The 17,614-nt window shown below is 34.4% G+C and overlaps 1 protein-coding gene across 2 annotated transcripts in view; it reads right to left on the minus strand.

Moving 5' to 3' along the window:
• SUPT3H (SPT3 homolog, SAGA and STAGA complex component) overlaps positions 1-17,614 on the minus strand; it is a 535,243-nt gene that overhangs the window by 505,649 nt on the left and 11,980 nt on the right. For both annotated transcript variants that reach the window (XM_026507332.4, XM_026507333.4), the window contains exon 2: positions 15,387-15,487. In XM_026507332.4, coding sequence (XP_026363117.2) covers positions 15,387-15,487 — 101 coding nt within the window. The remainder of the gene's footprint in view (positions 1-15,386; positions 15,488-17,614) is intronic.

A 17,614-nucleotide genomic window follows, 5' to 3' on the forward strand; every position in this document is an offset into this window, starting at 1 on the left:
CTGCTATGGAACATCAGTGTGGTCCCTAGACCATCAGCATCAGCGTCACCTGGGAATTTACTAGAGCTGCAAACGACTGGGCTCACCACAGATTTACTGAAACAGAAAATCTGGAGGTGCGGCCCAGCAGTCACCCGGCTTAGCAAGGATCTACGGTGATTCCAAGGCACACTAAAGTTTGGGAACCACCACTATAGAAGATTTATTCTTTACAAGCAACAGGCTCCTTCATTAGTTTCATCAATTCAATTTGCCAGTGTTTATATTTCACCATTAAATTCTAATACTGTAGTATAAACTCTAAAATACTCTAAAGTCTGACAAACAGGACATCTGTCAGTACTATAAGGCAAACAACCAAAGAATGACTGCTTCATACATTGTTCTGTCCATTTATGCTGCATAATCCGCTCATGTTGTCACTGTTCTTTTATTACAAATTAATTCCTGCGACATCCTGAATAAAAAGGTCTTTGCTTCAGAAACCTGAATTTCAAGTAAAACTGGAAAGTGACTCAAAAATACAAATGCTATTTTCCAAGATTTGAGAATTCACAGAAAATAATCTGAGCCAAAAATGTAATTAAAAGTAATATTAGCACTAGTTGTAAAGATCACACAAATCAAAGGTTCGATGGGTTCTAGATTAACCTCTATTTTGGTGATATAAATGGGTTCTAGATTAGTGTCTATTTTAGAGCTTTAATTCATTAACAATACAACAAACTGCAACAAGATTGTACAAATGGTTTAATAATAGGAAATTTGTTAACATAATACATCAGTAGGTCAAATGTGAAAAACGCATACAATCACATCAAAGATTACCTTTTTAGCACTTGATAAAATTCAACTCCCTTTCTTCCATTTTCTTTTTTAAATTTAAGAGTATAAAACTATTTCCTCAAAGTGATTTAAACTATTTTAAACCAAAAGCTAACATCATACTTACTAGTGAATACGAAAAGCATTTCCATTAAAATCAGGAATAAAAAATTCTATTATCCTCACTCTTAAGTATTAATACTTTGGAAGTTCTGATTTAAAAGAGAAATAACCATTACTTATGGATAATATAATTCTACACCTAGGCTTAGGAGAATCAACTAAAAAATAAAGATGATTAAATTTAAAATGTTCTTACATCTTATACTACAAGTAAAAACATACACAATTAAGTCAAAGGTTCAACAGCAGAAGACTGACTGCAAAAACACAGTTTACTAGAAAAACAAGAGAATTTCTGAGAAATGAGAAACAGTAATGGTATTTCTAACAGAACTAGATTGCAAGCCCCATGAGATGAGAGGGTGTTTTGTTTTATTCACTGTTACATGTCCAGAGCTGAAAACAGTGTCTAGCACACAGTAGGCACTCAACAGGCATTTGCTCAATGAATAAATGAAAAGCACTGGCATATAATAATCCTTTAGATCAAACGTGGTCTGCCAACAGGTGACAGTCTAAGAAGGGTTAATTACAAGTCCACAGTGAGATAAGGAGTCTGCAACAGTATGTGAACCAACTGCATCCTAGGCACACCATTTAACTCAGCTTTTTCACAGGACAACTATCTCAGTGAAGGAAGCAGAGGACTGGTTAACAATCTGGCTCAAGCTACTGATCTCATAAAAGACCAATGATAAACAGTTCACATACTGGCTACACTGGGTGGCACTGCTTTAAACTAAATGTTGGGAGTTGATGAGAGAAGGAAAAAAAAAAAAAACAACACACTAACTTCAAACCAAAGAATAATTTGTAAAAATAACATCTGGCTGCTGAAATGTGCTGATAATTAGGTCACTGCATTTTTTTTTTAAGATTTTATTTATTTATTTGAGAGAGAGAGCATAAACGGTGGGAAGGGGCAGAGGGAGAGGGAGAAGCAGACTCCCCGCTGAGCAACCCAGGACACCCCCCCCAAAGGCAGACGTTTAACCCACTGAGCCACCCAGGTACCCCACCACTGCATCTTTTAAAGGAAGCTTATGACACGTATGAAAGCAACAAAAAATGTTAAGGATAAGCTCTGTCAGTTAAAAGTCAGGTTCTAATCAGGAAATTTAGACATCCCAGTAGTATCTAAATGAATGAAGTCTTTATACTTTCAGAGCCGTTACGGGAGATGACCCTGAAACCCAAAACTAACAGCTATACATCCTAGCGCAAATCACCTCAACTCTCTGCTCTTCAGCTTCTTCGCCAGTAAATAAAGCTGCCTTAAACAATTTCTAAAGACTCTCAAATTTTCCCTTCAGTCTAAGTAATTGATACTACCAGATTGCTTTGTTTCTGAATGAAGGCAGACAGGTGGTTCTCCAAAGATATGCTGAGGTTCAATGCTATCTATAATCCTATAAAGTTAAACTAATTTAAAAGGCAGACATTTATAGAGAGATTTGCACTAACACCTATCAATCGCCTACGTAAATGACTTACATACATGATCTATTTCACAAGAGAAACTTGAGACATGGATGTTATCATGCAAATTTTATAAATAGTAAAACTCTCACAGCAATATAAAAAAAGAAAAGAAAAAACTAAAAGGGATTCACTCATGTCTGTATGACTCCACCAGACCATAATTCCTTCTACAAACCAAACACTACAGAGATATTGCAATTTTCTAAGGACACAGTACAGGTTTCAAGTAAATCAGACATTTTCTAAATATAGAGTGTTATACCTAAAAATGTTTTTCATGAGGCAGAGACGAAGAAGAAACTAAATATACTAAGAGAATAATGGGAATGGTAAAACTTCAATTCCAAAGTTAATAAGGAAGCAAAATAAATACCTGATGCATGATATACAAATGTCCAAAACCTTAAAAAAATCAGGGCATAACCAAAATAAAGCACTAATTTGAATTTCTAATATGAACATACAGTATGAAGATAGATTACCCAGACCCCTATTTCCGGCCTATTCTATTCTGAAGATTTCTGACCTCTTCTCAACATTAGCAACTCCCACTGGAGACTGTCCTCCTGAACTGCCCGCCATGGACACGACTTCCTATTTATTTAACACCTACTAGGCTCTCATAGGTACCAGGACACTGCAAAATAGGCAAATTAAAGCAATCTTTGTAGTCATGAAGCTTACAGTGGGGAACAGAAACAGACAAGATCCCTGCCATACAATGAGGACTTTTGTAAGAGTAGTACAGTACGAGGGGGCCGCAGCACACAGGAAGGCAATTAACAAGACTGAACAGGTCAGGAAAGTCTTCCTAGAGGATAAAATGTCCAAGCTGATGCTTCTATTTTGTTACATTTTCTATTCCTTCAGCTCTCGTAATTACTACTTCTAATCTACTTATTTCAAAACCTCACTAAAATCTCCAAACCCTTCTTTTTCTCCCATTTTTCTACAAATTGATCAACTCCTTCATACTTTCTATTCCACCCTCCCCACCCGCTGAGGCTCAGGGATCAGAACCTCTAAAATCTTAAATTTCAATATTCTTCTGCTACACCTGCCCTTCAAATCCCTAAAGCAGTCCAATCATCCTTCTTTTCCAGTCCTATGCCCAGCAGCTAAGCACTGCTATAGAAATTATACCACCTCACTGTTAGAGCCCCCGTAAGTGCTGACTAAGCTCAGCTGAGACGGGACAACTTAGGCAAGACTGAGCATATTCCTAATTAGCTTTCTTTTTTTTTTTTTTTGAAGTTTTTTTATTATATTATGTTAGTCACCATACAGTACATCCCTGGTTTCCGATGTAAAGTTCGATGATTCATTAGTTGTGTATAACACCCAGTGCACCATGCAATATGTGCCCTCCTTACTACCCATCACCAGTCTATCCCATTCCCCCACCCCCCTCCCCTCTGAAGCCCTCAGTTTGTTTCTCAGAGTCCATAGTCCCTAATTAGCTTTCACTCCCTAACTCCTATTACCATTACAAACCTTTACCCCTCCCCTCCAGCTTCCCTACCTCTGTCCTTGCCAACCTCAGCCAGTGGCCTTGCCTACTTTTTCAAAATGGTCTAAATGATAATTAGGCATAGCTGAAAATATTACTTTAAACACTTTTTATGGATTAAAAAAAAAAAGGTTGTGGGTACTGAATTAACCCAACAACCTGACTAAAATTCCTCACACGGTTTCGTTGAGAAAACAGATTTAGTCCCAAACATAGGACTTACAAATAAACTTTGACCTGCCATCTGACAATTTCAGCTATTAAAAATACAGCCAAAACCAGAACTAAGAAGTAAGTAAACTCAACTCTCAAAATTGATATAAAGTTTATGCACCAATGGTCACATGATTTTTCTCAGAAGAGTGCCTCAGGCTTTCCTAGCTTATTGACTCTTATTTTAAATACAAATCTAATAAATTTGACTACTAGTCTATCGTAGACTGGAAGCAGCATTCAAAAAAAAGGGGGAAGTGAAATATTGCCAGAGTGTGGCACACTGACAGCAGCAATATTAGCAGCTGCAAGGTGGGGGTGGGGAGTGGGGACACATAAAAACTGTAAAAATATATAAAATCAAACAGCATAGCAAAGTAAGACCATTTATCATAGGAGCAAAGTACCTCTGTGGCGGCCTAGGGCATCACTACAGTACAAGTGGATTGGAATACATATTAACAATGAAATTTCAGTGTAAAAAAGATGAAATTGTACCTGGCGTTCTGTTTATACACAGCAATCAATGTGCATAGATATGCTATAAAATATGTTCATTGAAATGGTCAAAATAAAATGCATTTGATGGCTTAGCTTATATATTTATATGACGAATATATTAAACACCTTTATTTTCTATAATTTACATTGCATAGACACCCTTATAATTTCATTAGAATACAGTTTTACATACCTATAAAAAATTAAACTAGTCTTTTGTTTCTAATCAAGCTCACCATTCAAAAATACAATAAGTGCATAATTTAAAACTGAGGGGATAGTTTGGCTGATTCTTACATACTGCAGGCACAGCACAATTCCACATTCAAGCAAGAAAAACACATATTAAAGAAAACGGAGACTCTTCAGAGTCTCTAATCATGCACTAGTTAACCAACTCATTCATTAGTCAGTTTCTATCCAGTGTTGTTTCAAATAAACTTTCTAACTATAAAATTATTTCATTAATCAACTTTAAAAGTAAAATGAACTGCAAAGACCAATGTCTGAAATCTGAGTATACAGCAAAAAGCATAAAAAAGAAGAAAAATGAAACTGCTTAAAATTTGCACTTAGAATTTGCTTTGGAACGTAATAAAATGATTCCTAAAAATTCATCTGGAAGAATAAAAATAGGAAAAGAGACAAGAAATATTTTAAAAAGAAAAGTTATGCGGATGACCCTGAACTAGAATACCAAATTTTAAAACATATTAAGAAGCTATAATAACTAGAGTAATGCAGTACTGGCAAAGGAAAAGACAATTCAATGGAACAAAGCAGAAAACTCAAAAATAATAATTTATTATCTGATAAAGGTAGCATTTCAATTCTGAGGGAAAGGAAGGCTTATATAATTTGTGGTGGTTAGACCACTGGCAAACCAATTTAAAAACTGTTTTAACTTAGAACCCTCCTTGACACTATACAACAAAATAATGGATTAAATATTAAACTTTAGAAACTAAAAACCTGAAATATAAATACCAGATGATATACACAAAAATTGAGGGTAGGACTTTCAGTCAAAAGCAGAAGCAATAAAGAAGTATAAGACTGATTTAACCACATTAAAAATGAAAACTTGCATACTGCAATCACTCATTATAAACAAACCTTAAGGAAACCAAAAGATGAGGGGGGGAGACTTCCATATATAATCAACAAAGGGTCAACGGCTTTAATATATTAAAAGCCTCAGTAAACAATAGGGAAAAACAAGAACCTAGTGAAACTGTGCTAAGAATATGAACAAAAAACACACACCACAAAGTATAAGACTCTGTCTTGGCAAGGGATTACAGACTTCTTTTATTTTCTTCTTTTTGCATATCTGTATGAAAGTCTGAAAACAGACTTTCAAATACAAAGAACAAACTGGTGGTTGCCAGAAGGGAGGTGAACTGAGGGATGGGCAAACAGATAAAGGGGATCAAGAGGTACAAACTTCCAGTTATAAAACAGTCATGGAGATGAGAAGTACAGCATAGGAATTATAGCCAATAATACTCTAATAATGTTGTATGGTGATTGATGGTACCTACACTTATCTTGGTGAGCACTGAGTAATACACAGAATCATTATGTTGTACACCTGAAATTAATATAACATTGTCAATTTACTTTAATTATACATTTATTTACATATAAATAAATGGAAACATTATTTATTTATAAATAAATAACACATGTCACATTACTCAAAACTGGCATGGTGTGTGTGTATATGTGTATATACTATCGGTGAGATTACAGTTCATTAAAGCCTTTATGGAAGGTCAACAAAAACCTTAAAAGAATTAGTCCTAATGAAATATCAGTCACATGCTCAAAGCTACACACACACACACACACACACACACACACACACACAGTAGAGAGAGACAAAGAGAGAAAGCAAGGGGAAGGGGAGAGAGAAGAAAGAAGGAGGGGAGTAGATGTATATATAAAGGAAGTTCATTACGATCCCATCTGTAACACCGAAATATTAGAAAGAACATGATGTATTTAACAAGATTGCTTAAAGACATGATAATGGAATACAAACTCGCAGCTATAAAGATAATGCCATATATTTATCAATATGTAACGGGCTTATGGTATTATATAAGTAAAAGCCCAAGTTATACAATAGCAGTTATAATATGAGCTTTTGGTATTTATTTTTATATGCATTGGAAAGGAACTAGAAAGATAAATACGAAAGCACTAACAGTGCTTAAGTCAGTGACTTTAAAGTGTCCTTTATGATTTTTCATCTCCTGATTTTTTTCAGAAAATAACATGAACTGCTTCTATAATAAGGAAATATAAAAGACATTTAATTTTAAATAAAATGTTGATATAACAGTTCCCCTATCCATAACATTTCCTTGGTTTTAAGGGGGGTTTGGGGCAGAGGGTTATTTTTTTCTTAACATATAAAATTCACCAATGCAGAAGTGAACCAGGATCTTCTGGTTGCAAGTCTACAATCCTCTGCACTGTATCATGCTATCTAAATCATTAATATGTGGCATTACTGTCCTTTATATTAATTTACCCTTTAAAATATTGATTTTATTATAAATTACAGAGAAGCAGTTTTACTGTATAGTAAAAACAAATATTATATCTGTTCACATCCTTCCAAAGGATTAGGAGATACTATTAAACCCAAATCTAGGTTGGAAGAGGCAGAATAAAAATATACAGTATTTGACTTAGAAATGGGTTGTCCTCCAAGTTTGACTGTTTGGGAGTAATTCCACACAGAAAGAATGTTATTTTTGTTGTAGAAATAAGCATCAATTGATTGCCAGGCCAGCCCAGAAAGTTTAATTTAACCCATAATTGGCAGAAACACATTACTAGTAAGTGTATTGTTATCCCTATTAAACACACATTACCAACCCACATAAAATAGAAATAAGGGAGAAAGCCACAAAAGGCTAGGAACACCACCAGCCATGGAAAAGCATGGTTCTTTCAAGACAGAAATTCATGAAAAAAAAGGAGGAAGAAAGCAGTCAGTCAAAGATAACAGACGGAGGATTAATTCTCACTTCTCTTCCTTACAACAGTGGTTTGTGAATTCTATTTATTCTGTCCCAGAAAAAAATGTTATGCCAGTTAGAAAACCGAATGACTACAGTATTTTTAAAAAGGCATATGATATTTTAAGATTTTTAAAATATCTATGCAGAGATGTCAAAAAAGATACATTTGCAAAAGGTAGCAGACTCATACCAATATATATTTTTGTGACGTATTTAGTATGCTAAAAACATATACACACATATTTGTATGTTAACACATTAAAATACATCACAGAATAAAACAATTCTCATTTCTTTGGATGTAATGCAAAATGCATCGTGGTCTCATACCTAGAGAGAATCAGAACTGTCCTCAGCAAACTTAAAAGTGATCACGAAGCTTGAACCCCACAAACTGTCAAAATAAAAAAAGATTCGTTCCCCTATATTAAAAATCTACTATTGGGGTGCCTTGCTGGCTGAGTCCGTAAAGCACGGGACTCTCGATCTCAGGGTTGTGAGTGCAAGCCCCACGCTGAGTGTAGAGATCATTTTTAATACATACATACATACGTAAATCCACTATTCTTTTATATAAAAATATACATCTTTTTAATTTTAAGAGTCATTTACATTCTATATCAATAGCATTCACTGTAAGGAAGCAAACAATACATAATGGTAGATAACAAATTTTAATTTCCTATCCACAATTACTAACCACTTTCTGATATATTTTGGTATTGAAGAATCCATTTTTATCCACTACCATTTTTAAGATTTTTTTTTTAAGTGATCTCTACACCCAACAAGGGGCTCAAATGCACAACCCTGAGATCAAGAGTCGCACACTCTACCAACTGAGCCAGCCAGCTGTCCCCATCCACTACCATTTTTAAAGATAATTCTGAATTTGGTATATTTAAAAATAACAAGTTTTCAAAATTCTCAGCATGTGAAAAATAACGAACTAACAAAATACTGCATAACATATTGCTAACTCTGTAGCTACTCGAAATTCTACAAAACTAGCTAAATGAAAATGAGGACCCAAAACTCACAGTGTTGTTATATATTCAATTACGCACACTGGCAGGATAATCAAGTACAATACAATACACCCAGAGCTACATTTGTGGGACTTTCAATAAGACCAAACATAAATATTTTATGTAAATTCACAAAAGAATATTTTGAAGAAATTAACACACGTCAGTATTATCTGTGCTTTCCAAAAAATGGAACATGAATGTAATATTAAACCTCCCAATCAAATCTTACCTGCCAATGTAACCAAAAATTAATATCCTCAAATCTCTAAAGAACTATGGAACAATGACAGCCAAAAGAAAAGCAGCAGCAAAAAGTAAATTGGTGACAGCATTTATTTACTTAAAAGTAAATATCAAATCCAAAAAATGACATAACAAAATGTATTTTCCCAATTTCAATAAAAATATAAGCAACCCAGTAAAGAAGTAGTCCATGTATGATTTATATTTTCCATATTTTTTCTGTGTTGTCAAATATGTAGCTACTTGCTACATGCGGCTATTTAAATTTAATTACAATAAATGTAAAATTCCTTTGCTCAGTTGCCTAGCTCATTTTACACATCAATAGGCATACATGGTTAGTGGCTATCATATTTGAGAGTACAGAAATAGAAATTTCCATCAGTGCAGAAAGTTCTACTGGACTGCAGCCTGTAAGGTAGATTATTCTTTTTTTCTCTATAATTATAAAAATTCTTCCCATAAAACTGCAAACATTTCCCCCTGCACCTGAAACATTTTTATAAGCATCCTAACCAGACGTTGATAACAACCTTTTTTTTAAAAACATGATGGCAACAACTAACAGGACAGTGCTTACTATGCGCCAGGAACAATAACGATGTGCTTTGATTCAGTATCTCATTTCATCTTCATATAAACCCTATGAGGTAGATGCAGGTCCACAATCCCTTATCCGAGAAGCATATTTCAATACTGTACATAAATGATATGCTACATGACACCTGCAGGCAGAGTCTAGGCAAGCACTCAGGAACACAGTGGAATGCATGTCCTAAAGAAAAAATTCCAGGAGTAACTGTGAATCAGCTAGGTCCTGGTTCTGCCATCAACCCAGTTCAGAACTGGTATTCCCTTTCTCCAGTGCAGTAAGTTGCAACTATACTGCACTTCTGAATGACGGATCTGTGAATTGTTACCTATTTTTCTCCACGTAACTAAGGATTTTCATTACAGAATTACCAAAATGACCATCCCCCTGGATTTGAGGGATTCATTTCTAAGACTGAGCAACATATTTTTCTCCCTGGGAATTACAGACATACTATCCTAAACTTGAAAGCCTCGTTACTTTCTCTTCATGAGATAACTGATAGATATATTTCAAAACAAATTCAAAACTGTATTTTGTCCCATTTATAAGATGGCACATTTTTTTCAGTGCAAGCACTTAATTCAGTTGGGATCTAGCAACTTAAACATTTCCTTATTTCATTTCTGAAAGGAAACTAAGTATAACCAACTTTCAGTTATATAGCACTTTTTATGTCCTCAATCAGCTTTTGCACATTTGCTCACTTTCAGGAAAGACTCTGACCAATTTTAAATAATTTGAAAATCTTTCTCATTATTGTTGTATTTACAAACCAATGTATATCTTAAAATATTCCAAATAGATGCATTCCACAGAAAGTACAAGGATAAGTTCATCCATATATTTTAGTGTAAATTTATCAAGAATTAAAGGAAAATATTAACAGTGACAAAATATTATAGACATTTAAATATTCACAAAGTAGCTATGTTTATATCCAAAATTATGACATATCACAAATATGAGCATCCAATAAGGAGCATATAAGTAACAAATATACAATTTCAACGAAAAATTATACTTTCTCTTGATTATTGACATGGCCTTGCTTAAGAAGATTTGGTAATTAGGCATAGGAAATGAAATAAATGCTATGATAATATGAAAATTAACAACTTCATCCAATACTTCTTATAAAAATCAGACCTCATTGCTCATGACACTAATTAACAATAATTATTCAGCTTTCACATGACTTCATACAGTACACTAGTCACACATAAATTAGTAAACTTTGATTCATAAACTAAATTTCCCAAATCAAAATCAAAGTTTGATAGCTGAAATCTGGTTCAGCATAGTACGTCAAAAGCAGACTCTGAAGGAGTTAGGCTTGCTGGCTTAAAGATAGGTTTTGCCACTTACTCAAATGGCAATTTCTTGTGAGTTACTGACTTTTGTGTCTCAATTTCCTCATCTAATCTACAAAAGGGGAATAAGAGGATCTACCTCACCGGGTTGTGTGAAGGGTAAATGAAATGGTGCATGAAGTGCTCAGGCAGTGCCTGGTACACATTACGCTCTATACAAGCATTCACTACTATCAGTATTATTAAAGCATCTCTGAAGTTGTAATATATTGTTAGCACTATCTACCTTTTAAAAAGTTTTCTCCAGGGGCGCCTGGGTGGCACAGCGGTTAAGCGTCTGCCTTTGGCTCAGGGCGTGATCCTGGCGTTATGGGATCGAGCCCCACATCAGGCGCCTCTGCTATGAGCCTGCTTCTTCCTCTCCCACTCCCCCTGCTTGTGTTCCCTCTCTCGCTGGCTGTCTCTATCTCTGTCAAATAAATAAATAAAATCTTTAAAAATAAATAAATAAATAAATAAAATAAAAAGTTTTCTCCAATTTCCTAAAAAACGTTAATGTACCAGGGAAACAATATTTAAAGGAACCCTGTGTCAGCTGAATAAACATCTATTACTAATACATATGTTTACATATTAGGTCTCTTTAAAGTCAGATTAACATGAGGCTAGAACTGGGAACACAACTCTTTCACAGCTCCTAACTTCAAAATGCTAAATCATAGGGGCGCCTGGGTGGCACAGCGGTTAAGCGTCTGCCTTCAGCTCAGGGCGTGATCCCGGCGTTCTGGGATCGAGCCCCACATCAGGCTCCTCTGCTATGAGCCTGCTTCTTCCTCTCCCACTCCCCCTGCTTGTGTTCCCTCTCTCACTGGCTGTCTCTATCTCAGTCAAATAAATAAATAAAATCTTTAAAAAAAAAAAAATGCTAAATCATAGCCAAATAATGCCATTTCACACAGACAACTAACTATGCTCTCATCTACTGCAGCAATGAATGATTAGTTGTTGCTATGTGCTCCAAAAACTCCCAGGAAAAGAAGCAAATCTTACTGAAAAAATTATTAGTTCAGTTTCGAACATACTAAGTTTGAGGTGCTCATAGAATACTTAAGGGGTATTCCGGGGAGAAGTCAGAAGTACAGACCTCAGGAAGCTTACTCTCAGAAGTTCATCACTCCCTCCTTTATACTACCATGAAATTAATTTTTCACATCCTATTACATGACAGTTAGGCATCTCCACAAACCTTCTCTATCGCTACACTATTTTGAAGGCATCTAGGTCCTGCCATTTAATGAGGGGTCAATAAATTTTATTTTTAAAAATGCAAAACTTGCATAACTATACAGTTAAGAGAGTGAATTTTATTGTATATTTAAAAAAACTGATTAAAACAATTTCTTTTCAATCTGTGAATTTTAAATAAGGATGAAATTTTCATTTGAAAGAATTCTTACAAAATATAAGATGTAAATGCAAAATCATCTTTAAATCAATTTTTAATGAGAATTACTAAATGCTGCCGAGCAGTAAAAGCTGGCATCATCACTAGGCCAAAAACCTGAAAAAGTGCAGTAAAATAAAGAAGAGAAAGCTCAAGGAAGAACTCTTTGACATGCATTTAAATTAACCAAAATTCTTAAGAAGTTTATTCAAATACCTGCAATGTGGATTGACGAGATTTCACTTTGCAATTTACAGACTACTTGAGTTCAATAATTTAAAAATGAAAAGCCGCTGGATCCTCGCAGCACACACTATTCAAAGAACGGTGATAAGCATACAGCAAATGTGCTGAGTTATATGCACTAGGTAAGGGAAAGCTGCTGTCATCCCCAACGCACCAGCAGCTGTCTGCTAATCCTTTGGTTTAAAATTTGTAGAAACACCTCCTAAAAAATGCTTCACTGTGCTATTTACAAACCAAACTTAAAATACGGTCCATTCTATCAAGGCTCTAATAGTAGTACAGACCAGCTGGCAGCTCTATATTTAACAGCAGCAGATCATGACAATTTCATTTGTGCTTGACAACCAGACACCTTTCAGTGAAACTATTACCTGGAAATGACACTACAATATTGTTACTTTAATTTAGAGAGCAGGGAGCCAAGAGAAAAACAGCTGATTAAGGTGAATGGGTGGGAAAGACAGTAACAGTAGAGGATTATAAACACAACGATTTAAGTCTGCACTTCACATGTGAAATAAGCAAGAATAAATGTATATTGCTTCTTATATAATCGAAAGCCTAAAAACCTTATACTGATAGAAAATATTGGTAAATTTAAAAGGATTCCCCCAATTTGGGCCCTTTTTTCCTGTTCTATGAAGCAATTCATAAGGGGAAAAAAATAACTTCAGACTATAAATGATGAATGTAACTATTAGGAGTGGCCTAAGAGGTCTGAAATAGAAGGAAAATGTACATTTCTTCCAAAGCTGTAGCCAACAATAACTTTTGCATTCTGAATCCAGCTTAAGCATATTAGTTGAGAAGATGTTTGCAAAAGTATTTAATAAGAAAGTGCTGAATTTAGCTTTTATTTTTTTCTGTTTTCTTAAGTGGCCTGCAGTCTATCAAATGCACAAGAGGAACCTCTCCTAAGTGTAAATGACCAAAGGAAATAAAGCTTTCTTCTTATAGAGAGCTCTTTCTGTAGATCAGGTAAACCTTTTCTGTAAAGGGCCATATAGTAAATATTTTCAGCTTTACAGGCCATATGGTCTCTGTCACAAATACGCAACTCTGTCACGTAGCATGAAAGCAGCAACAGGTAACAGATAAATGAGTGTGGATGAGGTCCAATAAAACCTCATTTTCAACAACAGGCAGCCAGTCCATGGGACCGTGACCACAGTTTGCTATAGGGCTTGTTTTATTTACTTATGACAAATATATTGTTTTAATAAATACCACCAACTTTGAAATACCATGTCTGGGATTTGCTTTAAAATATTTCATAAAAGTGGAGAGTAGGTTAAATAAGACTAGCAAAACACAATTATTGTTAAGGTTAGATGATGGATACATGGATTTCATTATCCTATTCTCTGTAACTTCATGAGTTTGAAATTAAAAGCTTTTAAAAATAAAAAGTAAATCAATGAACCAGGTCTTCAGGAAAACGAATTTCTTCACTTTACTGTAAACCTTCTAAAGCACATTTATTATTCTGAAACATAATTAACATAATGCAACATAAAAGATTCTTAATGTAAAGCGACAAAACTAAAATGAAAAGGCTTATTATAAAGAAGTGTATACCAGCATAAACACTTAACATTTTCCTTAATTTAAAACACAGGCTTCCCTCATATAACTCCTAAATTAATATATTAAATTTATCCTCATCTTAATAACTAACAAAATGTTACCGATTTTTGGTTTAAGAATATAATTATTTTTATAGGACACATATTTACGTTAACATGTAGTAGGTTTACTATTTTTCAAATAAATAAATAATTTTTTATTCCTCAGTTCTAAACTCTAAGCAATAAGTATTCATGGATACAACCTACATAAACAAATGCTGTTTAAGGTCTTCAACAACTAAGAATGTAAAAGGATCCTCACACCAAAAAGCTTGAGAACCTACGACCTAAACGTTCTCAGTGTTGTCTAAAGTATGTTTACCAAGTATATGTATTTGAACGATAATCATCACACAGTAAAAGTCAAGCCACTATGAGGACTATCAGTATACACCCACAAGAGGAAGATACTTAAATCATCAAGAGAAACATGCTTTGCAACTTGCCCAGTATGTCATAAATAACGTATCCACAGGAAAAAAAAGAGCTCTAATGTATTGTCCCACTTATGCAGATAACTGTCTCCTGAACCAATAATAAAGAAAAACTAATATATGCCAGCAGACATCTCTAATAAATGTGCTATCTCCTATCAAATCAAGATATGCCATGTCACTCAATGCAAGAAGCCAGAAATCAAGCTAAATAAGCCTTAGGAAAGAAATCTTAATGATTGCAATTTCTCAAAAACAATAAATGTGTTTTTTAAAAGTTCTAAGTTTTTTCTCAACATTCAGCAACACAGTGATTTCAAATACTATCAAAACTAAAGAGTAATTTAAATTAGGCTCATGGAATTATGATGAAACTTGTGAAAAACTGAGAACCTCTCTGTGAAACCTCTGAACTATCCAAGAATATAATCAACCTCAAAGTTCTCTAAATCTAAAACTGAAATAGTAATAAACAACCCATAACACAGATTTGAGCAGATAATAACTAGAGCAAAAATATTCATGTGATTGTTCATTCTTTTATAGATAAACCAGTACTTATTTTTCAAATACAATACCACTCTAGCATTTTTAACCACATTTGCCCCTTTTGCATATGGCTATTTGAACTATTATCAGACTATTTCATTTTTACTTAAGTACATATTTCCAAGTTAAGTTGTAGAAATTTTATTATTTTTGTTGGCTTTTATCAACCTGAATAAACTTAAAATAATAATGTGTGATGCAGACATATACTTACATCATACTCTGTAGCTCTGCTGCAAAGCTTATAGACTTCCCTGTACTTCTTCCAATACTTGAAGTAGCAGTAGACATTGGGCTGGCTGCAGTATTATTCATCTAAAAAAAGAAAAGAAATAGAGCTTACAAAATGTATTTAACCATAAATAAATGCATGGAAAATGGAAGCAATTATAAATTACTTCAAAGAGTATAGAAAATTTTAAATTTCTAATTTATTCATAAATCTGACTTGTCCATACTTAATGTTCCTTATTAAAATGAAATAGTAAAGAGGGACACCTGGGTGGTACAGTCAGTTAAGCATCCAATTCTTGGTTTCCACTCAGGTGGTGATCTCAGGGTCCTGGGATCAAGCCCCGCCTAGGGCTCAGCTCTCAGCATGGAGTCTGCTTGGGATTCTCTCTCCCTCTCCTTCTGCCCCTCCCCCCACCTACCGCACTCACATGAGCACTCTCTCAAATAAATATATAAATCTTTAAAATGAAACAGTAAAGAGGAAAAAGCTGCTTAGTCAAATATGATATCAAAATAGTACTCAAGTGATAAACATTTTAGTACAAATTTTATAATAAATAATAGAAGAAAAAGACCCATTAAAATACTTTAACAGAACTCCAAGGTTTTCAAAATGTGTTCCAGGGACCCCTAAGGTTCATGGGCAGTATTTCAAGGAGCTCCCAGTGGTCCCAAAGCACACCCTCCCAGTTACATCCAGAACCACAGAACAACTCTGATTTTTCTATTTCATGTATTGGGGTTCCAAGTAAGGGTTAACATAAAGAAAGAGTTGCACAGCTGTAAAATACAAAATTAGAAAACCACTGCATAATCTAATTCCCCTTTGAACCAAAAACTAAATTATAAATAATAAAAATACAGTCAATCAGTAGATCAGAAGCATTGTGATTTTTATAATCTCATGGTTAAGTAAATCATCATTTATTTAAAATGTGACTTTTTTCCCCCAATAAAATTAAGTTGATGCATAAGGGGGAAAGTACATGCCAATCTTAATATATGCTATTTTATTTAATGCATGTGGCAGTCCCATAAACAAGAATTAGTGAAAATAACATTAAAATAATGAAAGTAGATAAAAGCCTCAACTATCACTCGGTAAGTGCTCAGTAAATGTTAGCTATTATTTCATATGTCCATATAAATTTTGCAATATAATTTTCCTTAAAAATGATCTGCAGATTTGAATATATGATAAAATAAAGCAGTACTGCAAACTTTAAGTATACTGTAGTAAACTAGGAGAAGTCAGGAGTCAGACTGCCTGGGTTCAAATCCAAGTTCTGCTACTTTACTAGGACTTTGGGCAAATTACTTAACTTCTTTGTGCTTCAATTCATCTTCAAAATGGGAATGATAAACCCACAGTCTTGGGGTTGTTGAAAGCATTCAATGAACTAATATGTACAAAGCATTCAGAACAGCTCTTAGCACACAGTAAGAAAACAATATTAACTATTATAATTGTACACAAAAAGACCTTAAGAATTCTTTTATTGATCAGCTAAAAGTTTTTATATGACAAATTGAAGTTACTCTTCTTTCACAATTACAAGTCTAAGAAACTTGAATATTTTCACTAAAAGACCTTAATGCAATTCAACAAATATTAAGTAGTTTCCTTATCAAATACTTTTCAATACTGACTTCACTACTGCTAGCAGTTATCCTAGCTCAAAATCTGTCAGTCTTTGACTCCTTCTCCTGCACCCTATAATTTGTAAAAAAAAATAAAATAAAAAATAAAAAAAAAAAAATTCTACTTTATGTTCCTACATCCTCCCCATCTTGTTCTCCTGTTATGGCCCTCTCTATAAGCACTATTTATAGCTTCTCTCTTTCCATCTCAGTTCATTCTTCACCTTGCTGTGAAATTTATCTTCTTAATACATCCTCTAACCTGACAGCTCCTGTGGGCAATGTAGGCTAAAACTGATACAGGAAACCTGAACCAGGCTTATTCACCAAGCTCTGAGATGGAAGCTCTGGGCTCCATGAAGACGACTGAAAAAACAAAACAAGACAAAACAAAAACCTAAACAAACAAACAAACAAACCTTACATAAACCACTGCCTGAGATAGGCCATATACAAAGCTTTTGAGAGAAGGCAACGGGACAGAGGTCTGAGATGAGCAGCATGCTGGCTGGTTCGCTCCATCTGGAATATCCCAATATCTTTCTGTGGCAAGGCCAACTATCTTGC

The sequence above is a fragment of the Ursus arctos genome, unplaced genomic scaffold (genome assembly GCF_023065955.2).
Source record: "Ursus arctos isolate Adak ecotype North America unplaced genomic scaffold, UrsArc2.0 scaffold_29, whole genome shotgun sequence".
Lineage (NCBI taxonomy): Eukaryota > Metazoa > Chordata > Mammalia > Carnivora > Ursidae > Ursus > Ursus arctos.